The sequence below is a fragment of the Sebastes umbrosus genome, chromosome 4, assembly GCF_015220745.1.
Source record: "Sebastes umbrosus isolate fSebUmb1 chromosome 4, fSebUmb1.pri, whole genome shotgun sequence".
In the NCBI taxonomy this organism is placed as follows: Eukaryota; Metazoa; Chordata; class Actinopteri; order Perciformes; family Sebastidae; genus Sebastes; species Sebastes umbrosus.
Genome location: NC_051272.1, coordinates 19,562,845 through 19,587,401, shown reverse-complemented (window position 1 = coordinate 19,587,401; position 24,557 = coordinate 19,562,845). Strand labels below are relative to the sequence as shown.

The 24,557-nt window shown below is 43.0% G+C and overlaps 1 protein-coding gene across 12 annotated transcripts in view; it reads right to left on the bottom strand.

The window, feature by feature from the left end:
- The window catches only part of tjp1b (tight junction protein 1b), a 97,983-nt gene that overhangs the window by 3,177 nt on the left and 70,249 nt on the right, over nt 1-24,557 (bottom strand). For 3 of the 12 annotated variants that reach the window (XM_037766255.1, XM_037766262.1, XM_037766264.1), the window contains 27 exons: nt 21,611-21,667; nt 20,962-21,086; nt 20,743-20,845; nt 20,214-20,529; nt 19,747-19,853; nt 18,934-19,102; nt 18,674-18,818; nt 17,394-17,414; nt 15,216-15,349; nt 13,819-13,924; nt 12,528-12,678; nt 11,794-11,902; nt 11,484-11,703; nt 10,442-10,626; nt 10,262-10,357; nt 10,094-10,176; nt 9,777-9,987; nt 9,598-9,698; nt 9,144-9,494; nt 8,604-8,834; nt 6,684-7,541; nt 5,361-5,452; nt 3,880-4,095; nt 3,624-3,760; nt 1,973-2,444; nt 1,563-1,780; nt 842-985 (listed from right to left, as the gene is read on the bottom strand). In XM_037766255.1, coding sequence (XP_037622183.1) covers nt 842-985; nt 1,563-1,780; nt 1,973-2,444; nt 3,624-3,760; nt 3,880-4,095; nt 5,361-5,452; nt 6,684-7,541; nt 8,604-8,834; nt 9,144-9,494; nt 9,598-9,698; nt 9,777-9,987; nt 10,094-10,176; nt 10,262-10,357; nt 10,442-10,626; nt 11,484-11,703; nt 11,794-11,902; nt 12,528-12,678; nt 13,819-13,924; nt 15,216-15,349; nt 17,394-17,414; nt 18,674-18,818; nt 18,934-19,102; nt 19,747-19,853; nt 20,214-20,529; nt 20,743-20,845; nt 20,962-21,086; nt 21,611-21,667 — 5,158 coding nt within the window. The remainder of the gene's footprint in view (nt 1-841; nt 986-1,562; nt 1,781-1,972; nt 2,445-3,623; nt 3,761-3,879; nt 4,096-5,360; nt 5,453-6,683; nt 7,542-8,603; nt 8,835-9,143; nt 9,495-9,597; nt 9,699-9,776; nt 9,988-10,093; nt 10,177-10,261; nt 10,358-10,441; nt 10,627-11,483; nt 11,704-11,793; nt 11,903-12,527; nt 12,679-13,818; nt 13,925-15,215; nt 15,350-17,393; nt 17,415-18,673; nt 18,819-18,933; nt 19,103-19,746; nt 19,854-20,213; nt 20,530-20,742; nt 20,846-20,961; nt 21,087-21,610; nt 21,668-24,557) is intronic. The other 9 variants (XM_037766256.1, XM_037766263.1, XM_037766259.1 and 6 more) reach the window with 8 other exon arrangements.

The window sequence follows — 24,557 nt, the reverse complement described above, 5'->3', positions numbered from 1 at the left end:
TTAACATTCATTAATTGATGATTCACTTATCTCATAAACCAACAGAGACACGATCATCATACATCATGCATTATTTAAGCATCTTGATTAATGAATTAATATGATGGTCGTAGTACAGATGACATAATAAACAGCTAATAGTCTTTTAGCTTTTCTAAGCTTTTAAATCTATTCACAAAGAGTCGTTTTCTAAAAACTCATATAAACTACATGCCTTCTACAACATTATGTTGCTGTTCAAAATACTTTATTGTCATATAACAATGTTTAACAATATTAATTAATGTAAAAGGCATTTAAGGTTGCAACTAATGATTATTTTCATTACCAGTTAATCTATTATTGTCTTAATTTATTGTTTCAGGATTGGACAGAAAATAGTGAAATGTGGCCGTCACGAGTCACTTCAAATGTCTTGTTTTGTCCCCACAGACATTTAGTTTACTGTCATATAAGACAGAAAGGTAGCAACAATTGAGGAGCTGGAACTTAAGTAATGTTTGGCATTTTTGCTCAAAAAAGGTCTAAATTAATTATCAAAATAGTTAATACATTTTCCATCGACTGACTCAAATCTATTAAACGACTAAATGAATTAGCTCTAGTGACATTGAAGTATTATTTCATTAACCATTGGAAGCCCGAGACTGGAATAAACACGGCACCTCAGTTCATATTAAGCATAAAAATAAGAAAAATCAAATCTCCAAACAGCACATGCATGAAAAAGAAGTGAGGGGAATATGGAAAACAGATGAGATGATTAAAATGAGTCAAGAAACTCTCCTCTCTAATCACAAAAGCCAGCCCAAAGACCCCAAAAGGACAGAGGACAGCGTACCCGACGAGGAGTCGGAGGATTTTAGAGCAAAAGACCAACCATCAGGGGTCATAGACGCACAGTGAGGTAAGCGCAGCTCCACCGGCTTCAGGAACTTGAGTCCATGCGGGCCACACATCACCAGCGGACTTAGCAGCGTTTCTCCTGCACGGACACACAACAAGATTTAAATTCCACAAATTAAACATGCAGGAATTAATCAGCGCAGCGGATTATTTATTACCCAATCAGGAGGCAGAATGGAGTCAGGCCTTCATGGTGAATGAGAATTAACTGTTAACTCACATGCCAGCTTAATTAAATTACCACAAACCCCAGGTGCTTAATGTTAATTAAAAAAAAAATCCTCTAAATATAACTGCTGGCATGGATGTTATTTTACTTGAGAGCAAATCTCTGACAGCGTAACCACTGTCTTACCTGTAAATCAGCTATTTCATTTGTTCCACCTCTTTAGGGCTTTTATATCAACCTGTTCTTCTCATAGAGATATGTAGAGTTCTTTGCTCGTTTCATTGTACAGCAGCATCAATGTGAAGTGTAAACTGTACTTTGTCACAAAATGACAAAGTTAGTTAAATCCTGCATTAGCTCTAAAACTAAAAAGTAACAAACTCCCTTGTTTATCGTGGTTGTTATATAACTTCAAGTGTTGTTTTTCTCCGAGATGTAGTGACTGTATTTTCCTTGACATTATTCAGGATATAAAGACAGGACTGACCTTTCTCCTTGTCGAGGGGGGGCAGGATGCTGTTGTCCCGGCACACCTTGAAGTAAATCTCCTGCTCCACGCTCTCGGGGATGGCACCCTGGGGGATGATGATGCTGACGCCCGTCTCGATGGAGCTCAGGACCCCTCCGTTACAGTTGAAGATCCCCCGGGCGGTGGCCACCACCGTGTGTCCTTCATCCTCGTCGTCATCGTCCAGCGTGCTGGGGCTGAGGGACGGAGGCGCAGAAGTCGGCATCATCAGTCATAACAGTGTAGGCAGAGAATATATTGCACAGCAGAGGACACAAGAACAAACCCCCTGTGAACAAACATGTCTCTTTCTGTCTTTCAGCAGCTCAGTAATTACCCTCAGAGAACTTCCTGCTGCTGCCGGATGATACAATTTATGAGTTTCTCACCTTACAGGGATGGCCTTGGGGATGGCGTTGATGTTATTGTGCTGGTATTTGGGCCTGTTGTCCATAGTGCGTGTGAAGGTGTCCAGGCCACTGTCGTGGTCCAGGGGCTGTGGTGACAGCTGAGGCTTCCCGCCGCTGTTGCTCACCACGCTGGGCATACTGAGGAGGTCCGTCTTCACCGGTGTGTCGTTGGGCAGCAGGTTGTGGTTGAACTTGGGGCTCTCAAACTTGCGCTCGAAGGGCCGGGCTGAGCTGGTGTACGGCTTGGGGACGTAGCGGTTATAGCTAGTTGGAGCGGGAGCGGCCAGCGTCTTTGGGGGTGCTGTGTCAGTGCCGTTGACCGGGGATTTGTCGGGGAGGCCCCTCGGGGGCAGGAAGCCACCTGGTGTGGGTTCGTCCCTGCTGGCTGGCCTGAGAGCTGGAAGCTCGGGTTTAGGAATGGGTGAACTCAACGGCTCGGGTACGGAGTTCCCTGGAAATGTATGAAGGAAGATACAATCACTTGGATACAATTTTTGTCAAACTTTAATTTTATTCACAGTAAGCACAATAAAACTGTTTTGTTATATTAACAACATTATATACAGTATATTAAAGGGCGGGTCCTTCTGCGTTCAGTTCAGTTTTTATCGAATGGAAACACCCACTCAGTCGTTGCAAAAAGCAGTGACGTAGGTTACCAAAGCAAGCTAATCGAAGCTAATCAATAAGGTTATGAATAATATGAACGATAGCACTACCTGAGTCAAAGTTAGCTGTGCTAAGTTTGGAAATAACTGAAAGGGTTAGTTTGGATTTTTTTAAGTGGGGTAATGTAATGTATATTCCTGCGCTCTGTGAGGTAAAATTACAGCTTCTGTGAATATAGACTGGTGGCTTTGAAGAGAGCGATATAACGGCTTCAGTTCCCTGTCGGAAAGGGCTGTCTGACGGCGAGGTAAAGCGGCTGTCGACGTGAGCAGGAGAAAAATTAATTTTAGCCACCTAAAAAATATCAATATCAGTTTAAGTTTACACTATATTTAGAATATATTCACCGCTTTACCTTGCCGTCAGACAGCCCTTTCCGATGGGAAACTGAAGCCATTATATCGCGGTATTCAAAGCTACCAGACTATATTCACAAATACAGTAATTTAACCTCGCAGTTGCTGGTTTACCGCTGCATCGATTGGAGAGTTTGTTCGTGTGCTTCTCCAAACTGGGAACGCCATCTAAGTTACTAACGTTAATACACTGACTAGAAGGCTGTATATATACTGTACATGTAGCAACGTCATCATGCAGAAACCTACGTCAGGTTACGTGGGAAAAAGTTTTAGAAAGGCTTGGGAAAATGGCATTTTGACGCTAAAACATACTGTATATACTTTGACCAAAATTTGAATGTTCATATTTGAATACACAAGGAACTCCACTGGGAAGCTACAAAATGATATAAAACCCTAAAAATAAATAAAGAATGGACCCGCCCTTTAAATTATATAATAGAATTGGCAGATTAAGCAATAATAAAAATACTAAAATAATAATGATAGTTGCAGCCTTTTAACAACAGAAATGACATATTTGCATCTCTACAATGTTAATGTACACAAGATAAGTACATGATGAAGTTTGAGAGTCAGGCAGGAAAAGTTAGAGAGCTTACCGTCACCGGGGCTGAGCTTGGGCAGTGTGTTGGGTGGGATGGCGGACGCGGGGGCCCCATACTGTGCTGATGGGCTGATTTGAGGAAGGGGTTCATATCTTTTCTCCACTGGACTCACCTTCTCTACAGACTCAACTCTGCAGTAGGTTGACACAAACAATACGATTAACAATTATGATTCTGCAGCTGGTGTACCTAAAGAGCTGAGGAGTTTTGTACATCAGCCAACAGTGCTGGCATGAGTGGGTAGTTCTACCTGTTGTAAGGGTAGGACAGTTGAGCTGGTTTGGGCATATCATGGAAACGGTTGATGCCAGGACTGGGTTGGCCCATGGCCTTGCTGTCAAAGCTACGGCGATCAAAGTAGGACAACTGCTTCCTATAGTACTCCTCATCCTCATCTGGGTCATAGTGGTTGGAACGCATTACATCATCCAGGGGTTTGGTATGGGGCTTCTGTGGCTCGGGGGCCCTGCAGAGGAAGCAAAAAGAAACAAGTAAAATAGCTGCAGAGATTTAAACAGCAGGGACAGACAGTAGGATTGGCCAGAAGCCCGCTGGAAAACGTTTTGATGGAACTCATCTCATAAATCCTGATTGTCACTTCAGTCTTGATGTTACCAACAATGCGCTCATTTGAAGACGAGTCAATGACATGAAATTAATCAAGTATGTTAGAAAACAATCTGGACATCCCAGACAGGGTGAGGAGCTCAGGACGGCAATGAGACCACAGCAGGGAGCAATGAGGTTCCTAATGACCCTGCTAACATGCAGAACTGGTAGTCTTAGTAGACACTTGGAATATGTTCCAATACCCATACTACCATAGGGCTGTCCAATAACCGCAATATTGCGCTATTGACAAGCCAACCGCAGGGGATGGCAATCAACCGCCACAACTGCTTTATTCACGTTTTTTCTTTTCTTTTTTGAATTCTTTGCGAGGGAAGCACCGCGTATGTACACTATGCTACAAACGGCAGGAGCGTGATGAGGCACTGAGCGTCTATTCTGTGCTGAGCGCTGCATATTTGGTTATTTTTTAAGGGTCAAACTCTGCACATGTCACTCTCACTTTCTACCCAACAATAAACATTTAATTAGTTTTAAAACTGTAATATTTTTCATTTAAAAAGCAACAATATACCAAATAATAACCTAACAATAAAGCTTATTTATACAGCACTAAAATCAGGACAAATTAGGTAATTTGCAAAAACAAAAAGGCAATAATATCGCACATCGCGTTGCTGAGATAATCATTATCGCCGCAGGGGAAATTCCTTCACCACAACAGCCCTATACTATCATACTATTTAGTATGCCAGAAACATATTTAGTATGTCCCAATACATAGTATGTCAAATGCAGTATGCCAAAAGTACCAGGATGTCCTCCTACATCCGGTCGCATTTCATGCTTTTCTGGCTATTCTGACCCACAATCCTCTGCGCAGCGGATATATGTGCAAGAGAGTCAAAGTTCAAGGCTCAATGTTATGACAAAGTAGTGTGTCCCAATTGTATTCATACTGCATGCAACAGTATGTACTTTGTAAGGGCAGCTGCAGTATAGCCTTTTGTGTCTTTGCACACCAGTCTGGCTTGCTGCACAGTGACTTGTGTCCACTTGGTGGAGCTCAAACAGCAATAAATGAAGCCTTTGCAAGGATCTCAGAGTTGTCCTTCACCCACCTTCTCTGCAGCCTGGGGTGCTGTAATGAGGACTACATACCTATAGGTGGATTTCTCCTGCTCCAGGTTGCTGAGGGAATTTGCTTTGAGGACTGGGCCAGGTGCACTCACAGGTTTAGGAACATCTGCAGGCTGAAAAGCAAAGGGAAGGCGTCTCTTTAGTGCTTCTTGCATCTGATCCAGATTTTTGTTCACATGAATGGATTGCATGCACATGGATATCTAGCACTGTGCGCTGTGTGTGCACAGGCCAGAGGATTACAAAACAGACGATCATCTCACAAAAACAAGCTTGCAGTTTCGAGTCTTGCAGTTCTGCAGTTTTTTGACAGATGCATCTGCAGTTTGGGAAAAGATAATTTGGCCTCTGTGGAGCTTTTTTGGTTATCTCGTGCTGCTTTGAAATACTTTCATATCCAAGTACTTATTGTTAAACCTCTTTAATAGCTAACAAAGGCTCCCATCTGACATTTAGCCCAACATGACCCACCTTGTACCAGGCACTATTGTGGTATATATTTTAGGGTTGTTAATCGATTAAAATATTTAATTGCGATTAATCGCATGATTGTCCATAGTTAATCGTGATTAATCGCAAATTAATTTCACATTTTTTATCTATTCAAAATGTACCTTAAAGGGAGATTTATCCAGTATTTAATATTCTTATCAACATGAGAGTGGGCAAATATGCTTGCTTTCAAATCATAAACTCCAGCCCATCAGGCAACATCAGCTGTCAGTGTGTCAGTGTGCTGACTTGACTATGACTTGCCCCAAACTGCATGTGATTATCATAAAGTGGTTATTTCTATAAAGGAGAGACTCGTGGGTACCCATAGAACCCATTTTCATTCACATAGCTTGAGGTAAAAGGTCAAGGGGCCCCTTTGAAAATGGCCATGCTTTTTTGTAGCGTTATTTGGAGCATAAATTGCAAGTTGCGTTAAAGAAACTAGTGCAGTTAAAATGAATTTGCATTAACGCATTATTATAGTGTTAACTTTGACAGCCCTAGTATATTTAGATTAAGAGTATGGTCCTAGTTAGTTTAGTTCAGCTTCTAGTTAAAATGTTAGTTTTTATTATTCCATTTTCTTATCTACCTCTTTGAGTGTGTGACTGCGCTGTAATTTTTTCATTTGGAAAGTACTCTGGCTACAGTATCTTTCTTTGTTGGCAATGTTTATAACCTAGATAAAGTTAGTTTGGAGTTTAAAATGTAGAGTTATGACGTGTTCACAATACTTGGTCTACCATCTGAATACAGTCACACACGTCGGTGAAAAATGTGATAAGTAAGCTACATAGCATAAGCTTGACCCATTGAGGTGACAGTTGTACACCTCTGTGAGGAACTTACCCTGACTGCTGATTCTCCTCCTTCTTTAGCCCTGTCCATAGAAACAGACCGTTTATTCTCAAACATCTTTACTCTGTTGAGCACCGACTGCGGCTTCATGGCCGGGTCCTCGTCCAGGTCTTCCCGCGGTGGAGGAGGGAGGGGTTTGGAGCCTGGAGAGATCGCTGGGTCACCTGGAGAGGGCAGGGTCTCTGATTTAGGAGGGGGAATTGTGGCTTCAGAGTTCATCATAGTGTCGTGCATCCCTGGCTTGAAGCCCCGGTTTGGAGGCCCAGGAATGTAGGTGGGCCTCAGACCAGAGTCACTGTAATACTGCTTTGGGGGCTCCGGCGATCGAGGTGAATTAATGGGGAAGCCGTGAGGTTCTGCCTCATAAGGGGAGCGGGCATCGTAGCCACCTGGGGGCGGGGGTGGGGGCTCATCATAACGAATGGGCCCAGGTTTACTGTGGCGTCGTCTGCTGTCGTAGCCCCCTGGTGGGGCCTCGTCGTAGCGCGGCTGAGGGGGGCTGTAGTCCCTCCCTGGTCCGTCGTCGTAGGGAGACCGGGGGTTGTAGCCCATGGGTTGCTGGTGGCCTGGCTGGTACCCTGGAGGCTGGGAGGACGAGGTCTGCTGGTCATAGGGGGGCCACTGTTCGTTGTAATGAGGCACACGGTTGTCGTAGTGCAGGTGAGAGTCAGTGTTGTGAGGCTTTGGTTCTGTGTAGCCGCCTCCATCGTATCCGTAAGGCGGGTGGTCGTATTCGCGGTATGGCTGTTTGTCCTGGTACGGCGGCTGGTGACAGTAGCTCAGAGACTGCTTCAGGCCATGGTTGATTCGCACAGGGTCCTCCATATTGTACAGATCTTTCTTGTACATCTGTGGAGAAACAACACTAGATGAATACATCCATTACATCGTCATCATTTTGAGATTTTAACAATTACCATGTTGGAGGACAGAAAGCAGTCGGGGAAAATGCTTTCCCAACACCAGCTTAAAAATAATTTCAAGATCAAATTCAATACTGGGATATAAACTGAAACCTTGAGGAACTGAACAGGTATAACATTGACCAAATCATTAGAAAATAAATCCTTTTACTGTATACTTAAACAAACATCAATTCAAAGTGCAATTACACAAGCAAACCTTTGTCCATTATTCAAAAACAGTTCTGAATGCCTGTTTGACAAGATGCCTCTCAAGAATGATAATAATCCATAGGGACACAACTGGGTTTTACACATTAACACATTTTATAAATAGTGATCTAACAAGCAATTTGCACATTTCTGAAAGGCCTCATTTCAAACATATGATGTGTAGCCTGTAGACAGCAAATCTAGTTACAGTACTTCCTATGGAAGAAGGCTGATTTGTTGGCATCTACTCCGGACAAAACTACTAAACAGAAGACACAATGCAGTGTGCTGATGTAAGTTTGTGTTTCCATTGGGAAAATTGCTTGAGTACTGTCTGCAGGTTAGCTTTCATCATGCAACCAACATTCAGTTTGCATCTAATGCAACGTCAAACTACTGGCACTACAACAGACGACACATCTACCACTACGATGCCACTGTAAGTGCTACTATCGTTCATCTACAGAAGAGAGTTAAAGCTGAAAGGAACCCAAAAAACATTAGGAGCCATGCAAAGGAAGTAAGAGGCAACAGTTAGGGCTGGTTGTGGATGTCTTCACCCTGGTCAAAGACTCAGATGTACCGGTCCCTCTGGTCTCCCAGCCCACTGTGGTGCATGTGGACTAGTCTGTCACACATTTTCTCTGGGAGCCAGAGGCACACAGTGGGCTCAGTGAGTCACAGTGTGGGCATGTCATGCAGAGAGCGAGTGGAAAGCATGTGCGAGAAGACAGGCAGTTAAAACAGCAGGCTGGGGCCCAGGCCCGGTCCGAGTGGCTGGTGAAACAGCGGGTACCTTTGGTTCTGGACCAGGCGGTCCAGACGGGTGGGGTTCATGTGGTGACGGTGGGGGCTGAATAAGCTCAGGGGCAGGGCTGGGGCTGCTAAGTGAGTCAGCCTGAGGAGCTGCGGCTGCAGCAGGCGGCTCCTCTAGGTGCATACCCTCAAGCTGTACAGGCTGCTCAACAGCAGGGGGCGCTACCACCGGCGGAGGCAACGAGGGCATGGGCAGAGCAGCCTCATCTTGCTGTGAAGTATTGTTAAGAGACATTTATAACACAGCCTGCCAAGGGCACACAAAGTACAGCTCACCCCAACACCATGATCTTCTTCCTTTCACTGAATCAGTTTTACACCAGCCGGTGAATGTGGTTAGAGTAGATAACATACCAGTAGCTTCTAAAACATGTTGATCACTTAGCAAAGGGCATTTAATCTTAACAAAGGTCAGGACACAACACTGAACACAAAGGAGCTATTCCTCAGCTCTGCAGTACTTTTAGCCATACATCCATCTCTGACGGGTGCAGCCTGCAAAGCTAGATATGAACGTTACCTGTTGCGGAGCGGCCATCTTGAACCCAGCAGGGTCTATGCGACTGGCTGGGTCGGGCTGCACAGGGTGCTGGTATCCAGGGTAACCAGGGGTGTCCGGAATTACAGGTGGGTCTTCTCGCACTGGTTCGGAAGAGCGGGTGATGGCAGGCTCCGTGGGCAGACCCACCTCGTCGTTCAACGTCTCGTCCAGTTCCTGGTCTGTGTACGCTCCGCCCTCCGTGTCCGTGTCCTCGTAGTCAGAAGTGTGGCGGCTGTCTGTGCTATACATGGAGTACTCACTACCTGGCGCAGACAGGTAGGACAGACGGTCGTCATGGATGTCCAAATCATCCTCTGTAGTGCCATCCGCCTGAGCAGAGAGGAGAAATAATCATCTCATGTGTCGCTCAGTCACACTAACTGGAATGAAAAAATATTGTTCAGTGAAATGGAATGACGAAACCGTCTCTCACCTTGCCCTCTGACACCCACACCAACTGGTTCTGCTGCTGCTGGATTGTTTCTTTCAGAGCTCCGTACCAGCCGTCATTCATATTGTTCAAGTTGATGGTGGCTAAAAGAGAATATTTTCGAGTCACAATCACTTCATGAAGAATAAAACATGTAAAAGAGACACTCTCTGCCCTCTTACTGGTGAACAGGTGGTGATTATTCTTCCTCAGTTTGATGGCTCTCTCGTAGAGCTTCCTGGCGCTCTTCCTGGACTCAGGACACAGTCTGGTCCTCATGTTCTTCACACCCTGCTTAGTATCGGGATTTAGGAAGACTACGATCGGGTACCACTGAGCATAGTTCAGTCTGTCCACAGCGTTCGGGGTGATGTCGAGGACAGCATGTTTGTCCTTCAAAAGATAAAGGCAGGAAAGAGGAGGGATGGAAAATATAATTGTCACAAAATAATCTTAAAACCTACAATGCATTTCATATGATACAAGGAGACATACTCACTCTGTCAATGATCTGCTTGATGGTGTGAAGACGAATGATTCCTGAACTACGCTGGTCTGTTCCTGCGTCTCTCGGTTCACTCTCTGGAAACAAGGTTAGAGGGATTTATGAAGAAAACTGTCAGTTGATGTTATTGACAATATATGTGCAGTATGCATACAAACATACTTGCAAGCTCAAAAAGATCTGGCTCTTCTCTGGCGAGTTTTTCTCGAGCAGTATCAGCGATCGGCCCAAATATCACCACAGGTCTCAGGAAACCAGCTGCACAAAAATATAGACATTAACAGACTCAGAATGCAGCTTTAGTTTCACATTGACTTATAGGCTAGCAGACAGATTTCTCACCCTCTCTCAGTACAACTCTTTCATAAGCTGGGAACTTTGTTTGGACTGGCTGGGAGGAGAGATCCTCTCTGCTCTTCCTAAGATTCCTCTTTGAGCTGCGAAGACCACGAAACCTCCAGAAGTCAGCCCTGTCGCCCCCTGCTGTTTTGGGGAGAGTGTATTGCACGCTGGACAGCTGCTCCGCTCTGTTGACAAATGGCAGAAAGACAGAGACAGTTCTTAATGTAACACAGGCTAATGGATGTGTCATAAATTTGGCACAGCTAACCTCAACACTGCCAATGCCTAAGGACACTACATGGCGATGATAATCATAACAAATTTAATTTAAATAAGGGGACTGACGGTCTACTGATGTGACAAACATTTATCAAGCATGTCGCTCTTTGAGATAACTGACGGAGGAGAGACACATGTCTGTCAGGGTCACAGACTGTATATAAGAGGTAGACGTAGTCACCGTGACATCACCCATTGGTTTGCGGACTGACGTTTTGAAGCCTTGAGTTCATCATTTTCGTTGTCGCCATGTTGGCTTTTTGCAAACAGAAGTGACACGAGAGGGTTGAGCAAAGCACGACCAAACGCTGAATAAGACATTTTTAGGCAACCAAAGAGGTTATAATTAACTTTCATCAACTGAAAACACACTGTGAAAGGATTAAAGTTGTAAGAAGAAAACAGACAATTCCCAGACTGGACAACGCCGTGTTAGCGACCTGTCAATCACAAGGTAGCCATGCCATAAAGCATCCCCTGCTTTATGATCTATTTGACTCTAAATGGGACCATAATTTACTAAATGAACATCAGCTGTATTGAAAAAGATTTGAAACTAATGACTGAGACCATAAACTCATGTTTACAATGTTTACTGAGGTAATAAATCATGTGAGAAGTAGGGTCATTTTCTCATAGACTTCTATACAATCAGACTTTGGCGCCCCCTGCTGGCTGTTAGAAAGAATGCAAGTTTAGGGCACTTCCACATTGGCATCACTTCTCAGACCTGGAGGTAGCCCACTGGTCAGGATGCCCTCACCTGTTTTTGTTGGGAATGATGCCCCTCTCCACCTCTTGGTGGTTCTTGCCGATGCGAATAGCCAGCCAGGAGCCCAGCTTCCCATTGTAGAGGGTGTCCACCACACGGAACACCTCGCCCTTGTTAAAGCTTAGCCCGTACGGAGATTCCTTCTCGTACTCAAAGTGTGTCCGGATGTAGAAGGAGTCGCCAACATCCGACTCCACGATCCGCCGATAAACTGAGCAGGAGAGAGAAAGTCAGAAACATCGGGCCGATGCAGCCAATAGAAACGAATCTCTCGTCTCATCTCCTTACTCACTTCACTTACCATCTTTCTTCTTCTGCGCCAGAATGGTGACCTCTTCACCCTTAGGAAGGTCAAGGAGGAACAGCACCGCCTCCTCTCGGATTATGTTTGCAAAATCTACATTATTTACCTGGAATTGAGGAACACAGAGGTTACTGCTTTATGCTTTCCACAGAATAACTCCAAAAGTTAAGTTAAGGAGTAGGCTTCATTGTTCAAAGCATGTGTGACAGGAGGTGTGAATCTCTATTTAGATAAAGGTTTACATTGCTCTTCCTGTTCTCAGTATTGCCTGGGTAACTGCAGGTTTTACTGCACTGCAAGAACTCAAGCCATTCCTCTTTATACTCGGAGAAAGGAGGAGGAGGTACAAACAGCGAGATATATGGCCTTGAGGAAATGGGACAAACGCAGCGAAAGGAAACACAGTTTTTTTGTGTGTGCTCCCTCGAGGCCATCGCTAAGAGACCAGCCTGGAGGTACAGGAATTTTGGAGCAGCTAGTGTGTAAAACCATGAATTAGAAAGGGAAAAGCTTGAGGACGCATACCCCATAAAACATGTCTGTTTACAGTCACTATCAGGTACCCATTGTTAAAACAAGGAGAAGAATAAAAAACAATCCTTTGTGTCATAGAATAACAGCTCTAAGTTTGGACGAGTAACTTTTTGCAACAACTCTTAAATTCAAAACCAACTACTTGGTTTCAGCTGTCAGGTTTAACACTTGCTGTGTTATAAAATAAAGTATCTCACCCTGAGAATTTGGTCGCCCTCCTCCAGGCCCTCCTTAGCAGCTGGGCTATCCTCAAGCACTCCGGCTACGAAGATGCCCACGTCATTCCCCCCAGCGAGCCGCAGCCCCACGCTCTCCCCCTTCTTGAACTTCACCAGCTTCATGCTTGGCCTGAGGACGAGGAATAAAGACAAGACACCATTTAGATTAGATTAGACACCATTTGATGGCATTTGCCTCTTTCCAATGCTAACTTCAATTTATGAATAGCTGAGTGACTCTTGGATGACAGCCAGGTTTCTCCTTTGTTGAGACATTTTACTCTTTAGTGAGCTTACAAAAGCAAAGATGTAAAATTGTTCTGTAGAAAGAGAAAGATACAGTCCTACAGAACATTTGAATACATTTCAATAGTTTTGCTAAAGACAAAAATAACCACAGTAAACACACTGATAATTGTGCATCCAGTCATATTAAAAGCTGCTTATTCAACTTGCCAGCAAACCAATCTGTGCTACAAAATGCACATTTCTTAACAGCATTGAAATCTTTGCCTTGAGGCAGCCAGAGTGCTTTGTATAGATAACTGAGGGAGCATTTTGAAAACTGTTAAGTGCTGCTCCATGATGTGCTGTTGTTATGTGAGTTTATGTGTCTCAGTAGTTTTTGTTTTGTCGATTTTAAGAGACACTACAGGTGGATAAGGTAAAAAATGTAACTAAAAGATATCACCATGAAACTTCCCCAGTTGATTATTTACATTAACACAATTATTTTTTGTATTACAAGTTTTCTGAAAATGTATGTTTAAATATGCAAATTATGAATTATATTATAAAATTTGTGCTAATTTGCATACATTTACAGAACAGAAATCTGAACATTGGATAAAGCCAGTTTCACAATTCTTGTTTTATTTTGTTGACGTATTCGAGAAAAAGGTTTCTACATAGGGAATTTTGGATATCTGTTTTTATCATTCCATAAAATCAGAAAATACAGTCAACAGCCATGCAAGAAAATACAAGTTAATAGGGTAAAAAATCAATTATTTTTTTATTTTATATTAAGTTTTCTGAAATGTCATGTTTAAATATACAAATGACGCATTATCTAATGCTAACCTTTGGTGAATATAGGAGAAATCTACAGATGCAAATAGACAAAGTAGTAAAATAAACACCTAAATGTGTATTTTGGATGTTTTCTTTCCACTAGTCTGAAAGAAGACACGTTATGGAAGCAAAATAGCCCAAAATCTCAAAAGACTTTAATATTTGATGGTATGACATATTATACTGTTAATATTACCGTAGGATGCTGTCGTCATGGGCAGCGCTTGGCACAGGGGCATCAGAGGGACTGACTGGCAGGTCTACATCTGGCTGTCCAGGCTGAGCATACACCGGCTTGGGCTCTGAACAGAAAGATGAACATTTAAAACTGCACTGAACAGGTTTAAAAACAAAGGACTACTCCCTCAAACACAGTCAAACAAATTAACAACACCGCAGACACATATGTTAAACTGACATGTTAAACAAATACACTAATTTATAAACACGACTGTTCAAAGCCACACACAGAAAAAGTGTTATCACACAGGCGCTTGCACACAAACATACACACACATACACACACACACTCAAGGCACAGAGTGTCCCGAGCAGGGAGGTCAAACAGAAAGGCAGCAGAGTGCTGCAGGCTGGGGAGGAACGTCAGACTCGATCAACTCATACGGTTTATTTTCACTTGGCTCCAGGCAAACTCAGCCAGGCTCAGCAGGCGTCTCAATTTAACTTTTTTTTTGTTCTCGGTAGTCGTGCTTTTAAAAAGGGCAAAAATGACTGGTTCAAAACAAGATTTCATTTTACTATCATGAAATCATTTAATGTTCTGCTGCTCAAGATGGACAGGGAAACCCACGCCAATATGTTGTATTTGCTCACAGGTACACGACACAAATTATGGGTGTACTAACATGTCTATGTATTAAAATGGCAGTAGGCAGTATGTTTTTGGCATCATTGGGCAAAAATTCCATAATAACCTTTCAGCATATTGTAATTCAAGTGTTCTGAGAGAAAACTAGACTTCTGCTCCTCCTCATGGCTCTGTTTTCAGGCTTCAGAAAATCTAGCCCGTGATGGAAGACTTTGACCAATCACAGGTCATTTCATTGAGAGAGCGTTCCTATTGGCTGTGCTCTGGTCATGTGACCAGAACTTGGCGTTCCATCACCAGATTTCACAATGGCGGCGGCATCACAAACTTTCTAATTTTTTACAGCTTAACCGTGCACTACAAGATTATTCTGAGAAATAAGCATTGCAGTAACAGAATATTGATTCGTATTTGATCAGCACTGCCTAGTTTGACCGTTTGGTCGGAGTTCGCGAGTGATTGACAGCCGGCTCTCATAGACGGCAGATGGATAGCAGACCTCAGATCAGCTCTTACTGCTTGTTTTTCTCCAGTATGTGAGATCTTGCAGATGCTGTTAGGAGCACCAGAGGACACAGAGGCACATGATTTTTCTCAGGTTACCTGTTACATGTACTACTGTCAGGATATAGCGACCGTTTTATAAAGATAACTTCTTTTAATCATATTTGCTCCAATCTCGCCTACTACAGCTTCAAGTTCTGATTTAAATTTGTTTTACACCTACACACAATGGTTTAATGGCTGATTGTTCTATCACTGACCTGGGAGGGGCGGGAGCGGTTTCTCCTCTCTAGCAATAGCTGACTCCTTCGGTTTGGGCAGAGGAACCTCCTCTGGTAGCTTCACAGGTGTTGAAGCCGGCTTCGAGATCCGTTCGTCATCACGACTTCTGTGACTGCAGACAAAAATAGATGTTTTAGTACGATTTATCTTTAGAAAAGGAATATGTGAGATTATAAATAGTGTATTCTGGAGATGTAGAGCCTGGAGGCGACAGGAGAGCTTTAAGGCTACATTTTCACTACACGCAACAATACCAAGGGCGTACATCACTCAACTCAAAACCTAGACTGTATGAAATGTTCTCAGGACTGCAGTGGACATGCTCTGGCTGAGAAAGGTAAAACAGGTGAAAAGAACAGGTCAGTCTGAGGCTGCGACGTAGTCTTGAAGGTCACCACTTTGTCCTTCCACTCTTTTGTGCTCTATTTTTAGAGCAGCTTATCTAAAGGTGTCACAGTGGATTCTGTCCTCCAGGTGAATTTCACTGTGTGACTTTGGCTGTACACCAGCAAAGGTTTGACTTGGATGCCAGTTTTAAAACAGTTAGGCCGCGTAACCTGATGCACAGCGACCCTGGCCAATTACAAGTCAGTAAATGATGACAGAATTTCCCTGTGTTTTGAGAAATGCTGACATTCCCAATGTGTTTCAAATGCAAAGGAGGCTTTATGGCTCGGACTCCAAACTCCTGGTCACATGGCCGCTCACTGGCAAAATACTGCTTTATTCACAAACTAAGGGACAAAGTAACCATGCAGGACCATGTTTGAACTGGCTGCAGAGGAACAAACTTCTTTTTCAACCCATCCAGGAGGAGGCCCCACTTTTAACTGCCAACTTCCTGAACTGAGAGAAAATGTCACAGGTCACAGATCCAGGTTCAGATTAACAATAATATCCTATCCAAACATCTCCTTCCTGTTAATTACTTAAGTGTCATAAATAGATAGATGTGTCATAAATAAACTAATACAACACATTGTTGGTTTTGGCATCTTAAAGGGTAACTTCTGTATTTTTTTTAAACCTTGAAACTGATCCAGTATTGAGGGAGAACGCTGCAGTTGGCAGCTGCTAAACAGGCTGCAATGTAATCGCCCGGGGCAACTCTTCACCGTCAATGTACGTCCACTATAAGTGTTTGTTTTTGCCACTGACAGGCTGGGATTATTATTAGAAGCGTCTGACAACATTATGGAAAGGACACTACAGAGAAATAAAATGTTTTCCTTACCTTTCACTTGATCGGGTTTGTTTGTTACTGTGTCTCGGAGAAGTCTCGTTCTGAAATCTCGTGTCACATCCACATTGTCGAAATCAGCTAAATAGTCAGCAATAGTCGGCAACAAGTCACATGACACAAACCAGATCAGACCAGATCGGATCAAGCAAAAGGTAAAGAAAAACGTTTCATTTCTCTGTAGGGTCCTTTCCATAATGTCAGACTCTTATAAAAACAATCTTAACCTGTCAAGCAATTTTAGTGGATGAAAACTGACGGTGAGGAGTTGCCCTGAGCGATTACATTACAGCACATTTAGCGTCTGCAGCGTTATCCCTCAACACTGGACCAATTTCAATTTGTTGTCCCCATTAGCAACTTAGACACAAAAACATGGGAAAATAGGGTCTTGGTTGAAAAATACCCACGTTAGCCTTTAACTTCACACATACATAATTGTGAATATTGCCTCAAAATACAATCTGTTCAACCGAAGTAGAGCAAAATCAAGCCAGACATCCACAGAAATAAAGAAAGAATCCTACGAAAGCTCAGCCACATGTAAAAGGGGAGACAGTTGACACTGATAGTTGGTGGCAGCCTTTTGTTCCTTCATTGTTGGAGCCATATTGTCCTTGTGCCAAACTTGCGGTTTGCCCACCAAAACATTCAGGAGACACGAGGATCCTGTGACACTTTCACAGGACTCTGTCATCTCAAGTCAAAATAAGACGCTGAATAATTGATGTTGTGTAACACCACTTCAGCAATATTCCATCAAGTAATAATTTGCTGTTACAGTCATCTTTGCAATAAAGAAATGATGCATCTTTGTCAGGGAAATCTGTGTTTTGTCTATTAATCTACATGAAATCTATTCAGGATTTACTAACACTACTATTAGTAACTACTCACACAATGGTGACAAACTTACGGTATTCTCCAACTGTAGAGTCTTATGAAGGGAATAAAAAGGGCAGACAAATCTCATTAAGTGAGTGTTGGTGAGGCTGTACTTATAAGCATTGTTGCGTTTTGCTGTGTTTGGCATATGGTATCATCTTAAAGACTTTTCCAGTTGCCACATTTTATAAATTAGCAGTTTTTTAAACTGATGTATCAAAAATGTTTTGTTCCAAATGGCAGAGGACGCTAAATTACACAGTAACAGAGGTTGAACACTGGACTTTTACACTAAGTACAGCAGTGTTTTGACCCTAATCTTGACCAAGATTGTCTCTATGGCAGCTTAACAGTTGACTTTTATATTCCTCGGGTCAATAAGCAGAGTGAAAGGGGAACAACTCTGGTGCTCTATTGAGTTGAAATGAAGAATTAATGAGGTTTCAAACAAGGTTACAGTCACAGAAGTGCTGAATGGGCTGATGGCTGTTATTAACCCAAACATAAAATCGAAAGTCCTTCACAACCAAAAAACAAAACGAGCCTGTCTTAATAAACATTGACAAGGTTGATCAGATCGGACATTATGGCAAGATCAGTTACATAATAGTTTTTTAGTATTAACATAAGGCTGAAAATAACGATTATTTTGACTATTGATTAATCTGTCTATTATTTTCTCAATTAATTGTTTCAAAAACATAAAAGAAAGGAAATAGTACAGTGCCGATCACAATTCCTAAAAGCCTACGGTGATATCATCAAATAGCTTGTTTTCCCAAACGTAAACCCCCCCCCCAAAAAAACAGCTCCAAAATGATCAATTTACTATCAAATAAGACAATGAAAAGCAGCCAAACCTCACTATAGAAGCTGGAACAAAGGAATGTACGGCATCTATGCTTGAAAAATTACTTGCTACTAATTGATTAATTGTTTCTATATTAATATTTTTAAAAAATATTCCCTTTCAGTCACAAACTTGGCCATCAAAGTGGTTGTGATCTGTAGTAATCTCGTTTTGTTGAAATTGCTAACATCTTTAGTGGTAAGTAGTCACTGCTGGAATTGACATATGACAAATAAAGAACCTTGAACTGCTACGGAGACGTTCATTTTCTCTTGGACTTTTTTTGTGAGGTTGAAATTTGTATTATTTTTGGTACTGGATTGCAACGGTTTTATATCAACCGGAGAGAGAAAGTAGCAGAAATAAAGTAGCAAAACAGAATTTTCATGAAAATGACAGATTATAGTTTTCATGATAGCTGAAAAGCCTAAAACATAAATGTGTGGATGGATGGTCTTTACCTGCCGTTGCTGATTTGTGGGGGCGAGTGTCTGGAGTGGTCTGAGGGTTCAGATCTTCTGTCTGGAGAGCGGGAACGGCTGCTACGATGTCTGTCATGCGATCGATTGGAATGGTCGGATGCCAGAGAATGGATATCTGAAATGTCTGATCAAACAAGAGCCACTGTTCAACGACTGCGGTCTGAAATACACACGGACACTTCTGGCTGTTCAGCTGCACCTCATTTCAGCTGAATCCAACACTTAACACCACCTCTCACCGTCTCTGTCGGAGGCGTTGGCTGAAGGAATGCTGTCATCCATGTCAGGGATGTTCAGCAGGGTCGCCCTGTCGTCCCTCTGAACAACCATTTTTAGCTTGCCCTTTGACCTTTCTATCAGCTTCTTGGCATCTATCAAAGAGAGGTTCTCCGTCACTGTGCCATTGATCTGGGAAAAATCAGAGAAAGATGCAATCAGCCATGACAAGATAAATAACAGCCAGAGAAGTTCAATTAAAAATAACAGAAATCAAATGAAGACATCTTTGTTTCACATTTTATTACAATAAAATGGTCATATAAGAAGTTAAGTTTAGGCTATAAAGTCATTGTCTTAAAGGCACAAGATCAGATGGAAATTAAGTGCAACACTGATTATCTCTGTCAGGGTCAAATCAATTTGTAAGCTTCAGAATTTTCAAGTAAGTGTAAGTGCTGGCATTCAAAGAGAGTAACATGACATGTGAGAGAAGGCTGGATGTGAGAAACAACTCATTCAGAACAGCTACAGTTCAAAAAGCACTTGTTTTGCATATAAAGCTACTTAAGATGTTCTCCAAAACGTAAAAAGAACTGAGCTACATCAAGCAGATCAAGCTGCAACTGTGAGTGCTGTTATGCAACATTAGAGAGTAGAAAATACACTAGTACAGCAGTACAGCGAGTACTCGCCAATTCCAGCACAATAATAATTCTTCTCTCCATCTCCATCAATACGAAAACAGAAAATATAAAATAATGTAATGTTCAATTGTTTTCATGTTTCATATTTTATGATGTATACTTGTTCACCAGGCGTCTTGTCTCCCTCACCTTCAGTACAACATCTCCTTCCTGGATGTTGCCGTCCCTGGCTGCCAGGCTCTCGGGGGAAATGTCCTTGACAAAGATGTGGCTGGCCAGGCGAAGGCCATATTCTGCTTACAAAGTGAACGACAGCAACAAAGACCATGTTAGCACAGAGTTCACGTGGCCACACCGCACTGACGGCACTTTGCTGTCAAGCCGCTGCTCCCACTGGGATTAACAGTACTGATTAAAGAAGATTAATTGCTCTTTTACTTAGATTTACTTGAGTAAACTTGGATTTTGCTGCGGCTGGCAAGTTTTGTTTACTCTGGCAGTTCACCAATGCTGATTTGGAGGTCTTATTCTCTCCTTAAAGTCTGGCTGTCTGATGATAGTTGGGTAAATAAAATGGCAGGTGATTTCCTGGATTACCTCAGAAAACTTTCTTTGTGCCCTCCTTTTATTTTTATCCCCGACTTTGTGAGCCTTACCTTCATTTTTGCGGGATTTGACAAGTGTGACCTTTGCAGGACGCGGGGGAAGGTTGTGTGAGCGGCGGTCTGAACGCGGGGAGAGACTCCTCTCCCGCGAGCCGCTGCGTTCGCGTTCCCTGTCCCTTCGCCCGCTGCTCCGGCCGCTGCGCCTGCCCATGGCCCCGCCCACGCCGCTGTATGCCCCGCTGCGCCCGCTCCGCGTCTCGTATATCTCTTCGTCATAGCTGTCCTCTTCCTCATCGTGCTCTGACATCGTTTCCCTCTCCCCTAGGCGGCCCATGGGGACATGCACCTTCCTCTTCCGTCTGATTGTCTGGCCAAAGGAAATAAGATATGAGATCAGTTACAGTAACATCAATCAATCACTCCCTACAGTACATCATGCACGTTTCTCCAAGTAGAAATCTCTAAATGTCTTGTTATTATACATAAGACAACACATTGTAGTTCCTGTTTTACTTTCATAATTGACCATAAAATACTCAAAGTTTTCTAAAGGAATTCATAATGGGATGTTGAAACTCACAATTTTGGCAATTTTCCCACTTTTACGAAGCTGCTGGACTGCATACGCGTGCTCCACATTGTCCATGGAGACAGCATTGACCATGACGACTCTGTCATTTTCCCTAGAGAGGGGACACAGAGATATGCGACATGCTGGAGTCTCTGTGGCAGGAAGGGTAATTTAATACTAATAACTCGCAATCTGACCGGGCTTGCCAATAATAGAATGAAATCTTACTGCAGCAGGCCTTCTGCTGGGCCTCCTTTCAGCACATCCGAGATGACAATGGAGGTCTCGCCACTCTGAAAATGAGGGTTATCCCGACCTCCTGATATGGCTATCCCGAAGCCAAACCCTGGTGCCTGCACACAGAGAAACATAGATTAGGATGTTGCTTTCGCTGTCCGTGAGGTTCAAAATACTGAACATAATATAAAAAGGTCAGCTGACTGACAAAAAAATGCTCAACTTGTACATATGCCATTGAACCATTATATTAGACTGTAAACTAAATCTACATTATTACAAAACATACACATTGTCAGTATTTATTCACTACCAGCAAGCACATACACTAATAGCTGTAGCGAGTTAGCTTCTTGTATGCAAAAACATGCACAAAGTGCAGTTTGGTGTAGGTTACTTAGGCGAGAGAATCATACAGAAGTAAAGCTCTGTGTGATGACTCCTCTGTTTTGTCTGTTCCACCTGCAACTGTGTACACAGTAAGCACACTTCCTACATGATCCTGGAAATAGGAGGGAAGAAAAATGCAGGGAAGCAAAGATAGCAAAGACAGGCAGGATAGAGAGATACTGGGACCAGGAGACGTTTCAACATCAACAGCTGTAAAGAGCATCTGAGAGGGAGGATAACTGATACCTACCCTGTGTAGTGTTACTGTGTGCTGTTCCCAAATGACAGTCTCCTCCATTGCTGCGCTCTGGAAGACAGAAATACAGTGAGATTAACATAAATCCAAAGAGGCAAAATAGGGTAACAGGACAACCTGATAGTCTTATGACAAAAGGGACACACACAGATTCGGTCATGTGTCCTGCAAAGGTTTTCTTGAGTAAAACACTCTTGTTCAGAGTCATTCTACATCTTCGCTATAGCTGGCAAATATTCAACACTTATCGTAGGCCCAGAATTATTGTTTTCTGTCAAGAAAACTGTCTGTTTGTTTTTGCTTTCTTGTTTGTTTAATATATCATTACTACTATTTTACTTGAATGTTGAAGTACATTTACATGTGTCTGTACACACATGTATTTTTGTTCTCTCATTCTTTTAAATTAATTTTTTCATGCATATATATATATATATCAGATATTGCAGTTGCACTGTATATTAAGCACCGTCTGTTTTTCAATAAAACAAATCTTTGCAAAAAAAAGATAAGTCGCTCGACAGAAATTTAATTGGAAACTATTTTAATAATTGATTAATCATTTACTGTAAATTATATTTTGAGGAAAAATGGCAAAAACTCATTGCTTCAAGCTTCTCAAATGTAAATATTTTCTGGTTGTCCAAGTATTCCATGATGGTAAACTCAATATATTTGTTTGTTTTTTAACTTTTGGTTAGACAAAACACTGCATTTTAAATAGGTCTGCAATTAACAATAATTTTTTTATTGATTAATCTGCAGAATTTTTTTTTTGTCAAGAAAACAATAAGTCACAGACAATGCAAAAATAATTAAAGCTGCAAGCAGCGATGAACGGGCCCTCGCCCCTTGCGCGTCGAGGATGCTGGCGGGACGCCGACCGACGCGGCCGGGCACCGTGAAGCCGAAACTCTGACGAGCGCCACGACGCCTGCCGCAAGGCTCTACGACAGGCACTCTCTGCTGAGCGATATAACACCTCCCACAAGACTCTACGACAAACGGATCACGAGTTATGAAAGGGGGCGTGGCTAATGTGTAGGGGGCGGGCATAACTTTCACCAATGAAACAGGCACTCTCTGCTGAGTGATATGACACCCCCCACAAGACTCTACTACAAACGGATCATGAGTTATGAAAGGGGGCGGGGCTAATGTGTAGGGGGCGGGGCTAACCATCCCCAATGAAACAGGCACTCTCTGCTGAGTGATATGACACCTCCCGCAAGACTCTACTATAAACGGTTCATGAGATATGAAAGGGGGCGGGGCTAACGTCTTGGGGCGGGGCTATGAGTATAATTTTTCATATACATGTCATCAGTACTGGACCACCATCATACCTGAGAGATTTGGGGCAGATCGGACTATGTACAGTTGAGTTACAATAACTGCCTGTTTCATGGCGAATGGCTCAAAATGGACGCCACGCCACGTTCCGCTCGTTAAGTGAAAACTCACGATTTTAATAACTTTTCATCTTCAAGGTCTTAAGATGGTCCTGACCAAATTTCAAATCGATCTGATTAAATCTGTAGGAGGAGTTCGTTAAAGTACGCGGCCTATAAAATGCTAAAAGTGACATGAAATCCAATATGGCCGACTTCCGGGTGGGCGGAGCTAATGAAACCCAATGAGGAATATGTTTCAAATGATGAGTGGGATATGCATACCAAATTTCATGATTATCGGATCAACTTTGACAAAGTTAAAATTTCAACGCGTTAGGGGGCGCTATAGAGCCGGCTAAACACACTGAGCCTAATGGCTATATATTTAAATAAAGTTCACAGGTGTCTATCATCTTGCCAAATTTCATGAGTTTTCGAGTACCTAAAGGTATGTTCAAAATCTGAAAGACATAAGGGGGCGCTAGAGAGCCAACATGCCACGCCCAAGCAAAATTTCACCACTAAAATTAAGTAATTACTAGTTTGGATGTGTGTGTAAAGTTTCATAAATTTTTGTGCATCCTAAAGTCTTCAAATATGCGTTCGTAAATTCTAAAATCACGCAGGAAGTCCAACATGGCTGACTTCCTGTTTGCCGAAGAAATCTCAAAATCATTTAATCCAGGTATGAGGGCGTGAGCAATGACATACTTGAATTTCGTGAAGATCGAAGAAACTTTCTCTGAAAAACTGCGTACGTTAGGGGGCGCTATGGAGCCCTCTGGAGACACCCGAGCCCAGTCACTCCAGAACATTGAATTTCCCACCAGTTCTGACGCATACTCCACTTTTCGTGAGTTTTGGGGATGGCTAAGGTCGTCAAAAACGCGATCTTGCAGCGGAAAAAGAATAATAATTAAAGCTGCAAGCAGCGATGAACGGGCCCTCGCCCCTTGCGCGTCGAGGATGCTGGCGGGACGCCGACCGACGCGGCCGGGCACCGTGAAGCCGAAACTCTGACGAGCGCCACGACGCCTGCCGCAAGGCTCTACGACAGGCACTCTCTGCTGAGCGATATAACACCTCCCACAAGACTCTACGACAAACGGATCACGAGTTATGAAAGGGGGCGTGGCTAATGTGTAGGGGGCGGGCATAACTTTCACCAATGAAACAGGCACTCTCTGCTGAGTGATATGACACCCCCCACAAGACTCTACTACAAACGGATCATGAGTTATGAAAGGGGGCGGGGCTAATGTGTAGGGGGCGGGGCTAACCATCCCCAATGAAACAGGCACTCTCTGCTGAGTGATATGACACCTCCCGCAAGACTCTACTATAAACGGTTCATGAGATATGAAAGGGGGCGGGGCTAACGTCTTGGGGCGGGGCTATGAGTATAATTTTTCATATACATGTCATCAGTACTGGACCACCATCATACCTGAGAGATTTGGGGCAGATCGGACTATGTACAGTTGAGTTACAATAACTGCCTGTTTCATGGCGAATGGCTCAAAATGGACGCCACGCCACGTTCCGCT